The 6119-nt window shown below is 55.8% G+C and overlaps 1 protein-coding gene across 1 annotated transcript in view; it reads right to left on the bottom strand.

Annotated features, from left to right (window-relative positions):
• Positions 1-553: 553 nt before the first annotated feature.
• Positions 554-6119, bottom strand: part of SLC19A1 (solute carrier family 19 (folate transporter), member 1) — a 15694-nt gene continuing 10128 nt past the window's right edge. Inside the window, 5 exon segments of the mRNA XM_006779563.2 lie at positions 554-645; positions 2135-2397; positions 5101-5360; positions 5472-5577; positions 5609-6119. The exon segment at positions 5609-6119 is cut by the window's right edge and continues 37 nt beyond it. Coding sequence (XP_006779626.2) covers positions 554-645; positions 2135-2397; positions 5101-5360; positions 5472-5577; positions 5609-6119 — 1232 coding nt within the window.

Below are 6119 nucleotides of genomic sequence, written 5' to 3'. Positions count from 1 at the left end.
TTCCCTCCTGCTCAGAGGCCACGGGAACACTGCAGGGGTGGGGTGGGCACTAGGGGTGAGAGGCCAGCCCAGGAGCAGGCCCCACAGTGCACAAGGCCTGCCTTCCATACTCCTGCCCACACGGCACAGCCCTGGGGGAGCTCCCACCACTTGCTCTCAGAACCCCGGCAGCTTTGCTGTCTCTGTGTGGCCTCTGTGAGCTACCCCCAGTGCTTTGCTTATTTTGTGTGACCACACGTGCACACTTCGCTCCATGGGCAGAGTTCCCACACTGCTGAGGGCTCGCAGACATCCGTGTGTGTGGTAAAGCCGGTCAAGGATGGAAAGCCCCACACAGTGAGCCAGTGGCCGCCCTGGTGACGGGCAAAACTGACCGGTAGTGACACCAAAAGATGCACACCCAGCCCACAAAAATGTCCCTCCTGATTCTCATGAGCACCCACCCGGGGACTGGAGGTCCGGATGGTCTCGAGGCGACTGGGCCGGGCCAGGCTCAAGTCCCTCCCTGAGCCCCTCGTGACACAGGCACCCTCAGCCCTTCTAGGAAATCTGCTCATTCGGAAAGGAAGGGAGCCGTGGAGGACTTTGCTCCCGGGAAGGTGGAGTCACATGGTTCCCGTATTCTTCCCCAGTACGGCTGAAACCCTGGAAGCCAGACAGCACACATCAGAGAGTGACTGCAGGCGGGAGGGTGGGGGGCAGCCCAGCTGGGACCCCAGAGCCCGAGGCACAGCATGGTGACGTGTGATGGGTCTCGGGCTTTATTTCCTTTTTGCTGCAGGTATTTTGAAACTAAAGAGGCCAGCAGCCCAGAAATGGCAACATGTGTAGAAAAAAAAGCCCCAACAAAGCTGCTCTCTCTGCCAGAGGACCAGGAGACAGACACCCAGCAGGACAGGAGGTGACAGACAAACAGCCCTGCTCCGGCTAGAACCACCGTCGTCAGCTGGGCTGTCAGGAGGCCCCTGCCCATGGGGGAGTGTTGCTCAAGTCCCCGTGGGTGTTGCAATGTTCACCCCACAGAGCTCACATGGAAAGTCTGGACTTTCACTCCCACACACCGGGGGTGCCAACGCCCAACTCCATCCCTGTGGACTCAGCACTTTCACCCGCACCCGTCCACGGTGGCAAGGACACCCCACCCCATGTTCAACCTTCTGAAAGTGAAAGACAAAGAAAAGAATCTTGAATGCAGCCACTTAAAAAAAATGACACCTTAGGGGAAGAAGAATTAGAATGGCAGAATTTTTCATCCTAAACTACGAAGGCCACAAGGAAGTGGCAGAGCTTTCACCTGCTGGAAAAAACTGTCAGCCCCGAAGCCTTCAGGAGTAAAAATAATTGCTACAGGAGGTTCTCTGGACTGGAAGGGGACGACTGCGACAGAACTTGACACGACAGGAAGGAAAAGAACGCGATGAGCAGAACCGTGGGTACAGATGTGGTCTCACGGTTGGGGAAGAGGGAGGAGTCAGGTGGGAGTCAGGTGGTGTGGACATGAAAGAGCAGCCTGAGAGACCCAAGAGGAGGGAAGCTTCTGTTTCTTAACCCTAAGAGGTCAATAATCTGGTAGTGATTGTGCACCAGAGACCTCAACCCACCCATCTCTGGGCACAGGGCTCACGCCCTCCAGACAGCCCCTTCCACCACTCACTCCTGGCACACCTCCACCCTTCCCGTGAGGAGCCCCTCAGCCATCATGAGGGATGCCCAGGGCCAGGAAGACCTCCAGAAATGACCTGCATCCAGACTCAACTAAGAGGCCTCATGTTCCCAGAAGTCAGCAGCGTTTCAGCTCCACCCTGGGCCCGAGGCAGCAGGGCAGGCCGGCACAGCGGTTGCCAGGTCATGGCTCCCTGGCGCCAGTCCTCTGATCCTTCTTCCCTCCCTGCTTGGGGCCTCTCACTTCACGCTCCTGCTCTGACTCAGTAAGTCCAGTGTATCCAGCTGGAGACCCCGGCCTGCCCTGTGCATGCCCCCTGCCCTCAGTAGATCTGTGGTCTGGGGCCCAGGGAGGGGACAATGCTGCTGGTTGGGTGAACACCAGGAGACCCTGGCCCAGACCTCCACCCCCCACCACCCCCCACCCCGAGTCCTCTCTCCCCAAGGAAGCAAACCCAACGCAGGGGCTGACCTGCCAGGGCCAGCGGCAGGGGCTGGTGGTGGCTCCTCGGGAAGTGCCACAGGGTCCCCAGCACAGCTCCCAAGAAGTAGGTAATGGACAGCAGCACGAAGTACCCAAAGTAGACGAGGAACTGGGATCGGATGTGGAGGCCCAGGCCCCGCTTGTCGGAAACGATGAGGATGATGATGGTCTTGAGAACAATGGCAAGGAACGTGTTGATTCCGAAGACCAGGGCACAGAGCTCCTTAGAAAGAGAAGACGCGATCTGAAAACTTAAAGGGAAAGCAGGCCAAGATCAGCCTCGGCTGGGAGGCCCACGAAGTGCCCACCAGTACAAAGGTGACGTCCAGGCCGCCGCTGGCTGCCAGAAACAGCTCTGTGGTCTGATGACTGGCCATGCTGCTGAGGCCACTGGAGACCAGCAAGCCCAGCCCAGCACCCGGCCCACCCACTTCATCCTCCCTCAATGACTCACAAAGTGAATGCAAAATAGTGCCAAATGCCAACTCGGGGAAAACATTTAAAAAGTCTCCTAGTAACCCTGGCATGGAGTAACTCATTCATTGCAGCATTCTCAGAAAACCATCTTCAGGAGAACGGGCAGAGCATCATGGGAAAAGTTCTAGAATTAAAGTCCTTAATGATAGCAGAGTCTTTAATGATTTTAAAGTCATTCAATGATTCAATAAGTTAGAGAAAGAACAGTTAAACGAATAGGAGAGAAGAAGGAATTAATATTCTCAGAGCTCCCAATCCTCTGCAAAGAAATTAACATTTGAACGTACTTCCAATTAAAATTCCCAAAGTGCCTTTAAAAATAATGACTAAACAAGAAATAGTCTAAAGTTCTCACCCAGCCGGCATGGCTCAGTGGTTGAGTGTCCAGCTAACACCAGGAGGTCATGATTCGATTCCAGTCAAGGGCACCTACTCAGGTTGTGGGCTTAATTGCTAGTGGGGGGTTTGCAGGAGGTAGCTGATCAATGATTCTCTATCATCACTGATGTTTCTCTCTCTCTCTCCCTTTCCCTTACTCTCTAAAGTCAATTTTAAAAAAAAGAAATATTCTAAAGTTCTGAAGAATGGCCCTGACCGGTTTGGCTCAGTGGATGAAGCGTCGGCCTGGGGACTGAAGGGTCCCAGATTCAATTCCGGTCAAGGGCATGTACCTTGGTTGCAGGCACATCCCCAGTAGGAGGTGCACAGGAGGCAGCTGATCGATGTTTCTAACTCTATCCCTCTTCCGTCCTCTCTGTAAAAAATCAATAAAATATATTTTGAAGAATGAGCAATCACATGACAAAGACTGCACACAAATTGAGAAAAGGCCTTGTCAATCAAAGGTCTGAGAGGACAGATTAACTCCTAGGACACCGGAGCTGGGTCAGGTCCCGCCAGCACCGCAAATGCCATGCCACCCACACGCCACACTCTCTGCAGGAGTGTTTCACATGGCACACCTACTCGGTAAGTAGATGAGAGGCAAAGCATAACACACCCACCACATACGGTAGAGTAAGTGTGCTACAGATAAAGAGGGAAAACAGGAAATCCCAGCAGGAAGAGAGCCCACCAATGTGAAGCGTCCACTAACAACACCAGGCAGGAGCCAGCCCTGCTGCACTAAGAAAAGGCAAGCGGGCCCTCAGGCCACAGGGTAGCTCGCTTGGCCAGCAGGCATCTGCTATATCTACCAACACCCCCTATCCCCCAAAGCTCATGCCCTTTCACCCGGCCAGTTCCTTTCTAGGAACACCTGAGACCATCATCAGAATTTGGAAAGGAAAATGCAGGTTGAGAGGATAGTGATCTCACTGTTGCCTGTCATAGCCAAATACTGAAGGCGGCATCCCCATCAGTTGGGGATTAGCTATGTGGCATGCCATGTGCCACCAAGAGGACCAATTACACCTGCATTTTGGCCAGCTAAATGGAAAGGTGTCTTCTGCCAGGAGTGTCGTCAGGGTGCCCGGCAACTTGGCCCTCAGGAGGACAGGAAGGACACTAGGTTTGGCCCAGGCTCTGAGCCCAGGGCAGGTGCAGGCCGAAAGTGGACAGGGCAGTGTGTGCCGGGCGCTTCTGTGGGACGGCACAGGGGAGTCAGACCACCACGCCATGGAGGTGGGAACTGCAGTGGATCAGGAGTCTGAGGATACTGTCTGAGCTGAAGACGAGGTGGGAAAGACCTTCTAACATGGGTGTGAGTAGGAGGAGGATAGAAGGTGCCCCACTTTGGGGCTTGGAGGGGGACTATGGTGACAGACACACACCAGGTGCAGGAGGCGCAGGGAGGCAGGCTTCTGTGTACCTATGTGGTGTGAGCACATGTAGTGTGAACACATGTAGTGTGAGCACGTGTGGTGTGAGCATGTGTGGTATGAGCACTGTGGTGTGAGTAAGTGGCTTTGTGAAAGGTCAGTTCACAGGAACACAGAGGGTCATAGGAGCAAGCAGAACATGAGCAGGGGAAGGTTCTGGAAGTACAGGGGAGCTGGTGGGCAGGTCTCAGGATGTCTCTGGGCAGATGCAGGAGGGTCCCCAGGGGTGTGAGGAACATGAGGGCACCAGGAGAGTCCTAGATAGAAGGTAAGCTGGGACACCTGGTCACTCCTTGGCCAGGAGCTGCTGTTCCCCACAGTGGAAACAGAGAGGGCGGGGAAGGCCATGGGGCTACCCAAGATGGGACCACAGCAGCTCCTAGGGCCTGGGAAATGGGGCAGGGAGGCTGGGAGGAAAAACTTCATGAGGACCAGTCCCTGTGGACACCAAGGGGCTTGGTGGGAGGAGCAGAGAATGTGCTGCATGGGAGGGCTCCTGGCTAAGTCTCAGGGCCATGGTAGGCAGCTGGGATGTGTGCTATGGACAAGGGGACATTGAGCCCCTGCCTAAAGGTGTCCAGTGTTCACCGCTCCTCCCACCACCAAGTTTGCTTCACGCTGCTCGGCCTCTCGTCCACCCGACACAGCCCAACTCACATGGCGATGGGCACCAGGAACTGGTAGAAGCCACGGAAGAGCACGAAGGCCATGTAGCACAGCCAGATGCTGCCAGTGCTGTGCATGAGGAAGATCAGCCCGGCCTGCACGGCTGTCACGGCTCCGATGATCAGTTTCGCCCACAGGGCCCACTGGATCTTCACAAAGCCCGCGGTGAAGGCGGTGATGGCGCCGAGCAGAGTGGAGGCGGCATCCACGCCACCGTTGTAAAGCTTGGTGGTGTCTCTGGTGGGGTCGATGTCGCTCCACAGGATGTGCACGTAGAAGACGATCAGGTAGTAGCCGGCTGGAGTGGAGGCGGCATCCACGCCACCGTTGTAGAGCTTGGTGGTGTCACTGGTGGGGTCGATGTCGTTCCACAGGATGTGCACATAGAAGACGATCAGGTAGTAGCCAGCCGAGTTAAAGACCCACCAGAGGGACCAGAGTTCAGATTAAACGTTTTTTTAAAATCCCCTAAAACAAAACAAATTGGAAAAAGAGCAGCAGCTCCCGGAGCCTGCGCACGATGATCCAGTCCCTCCAGCCCGCCAGCGGAGTCCCGCAGAGCTTCCCCCTGCCCGCAGGCTGGCCAGGGCCAGGGTGCATCTTGTCCAGCTCCGAGGGCGAGGCCTCGCCATGGGCAGGCTCACTGCGGTTGAAAAAGAGGCTGCGCTTGGGGCGCTTCAGGAACATGGCGAGGATCAGGCTGAAGGTGAGGAAGACCAGCGAGATGTAGTTGAGCGTGGTGAAGGAGAACTTGCCCACAGTGACGAGCAGCTGGCCCAGCACAGAGCTGGTGAAGACGCCCAGGAGCACAGCGGACCTGGAGTAGCTGGCCATGCGCTGATACTGGGCGGGGCGCACGAGCGAGAAGATGTAGGAGGAGTAGGCTATGCGGGCGGCCATGGTGAGGCTGTAGAAGAACTCCATGAACTGCATGTGCAGCACGGAGTCGCCAAACAGCAGCAGCAGCCACACAGCGATATAGCTCAGGCTCTGCAGAAGCAGCACCGGCT

This window comes from Myotis davidii, unplaced genomic scaffold (assembly GCF_000327345.1).
Source record: "Myotis davidii unplaced genomic scaffold, ASM32734v1 scaffold175, whole genome shotgun sequence".
Lineage (NCBI taxonomy): Eukaryota > Metazoa > Chordata > Mammalia > Chiroptera > Vespertilionidae > Myotis > Myotis davidii.
The sequence above is the reverse complement of the archived record's forward strand: the minus strand, read 5'-3'. Positions and strand labels throughout refer to the sequence as shown.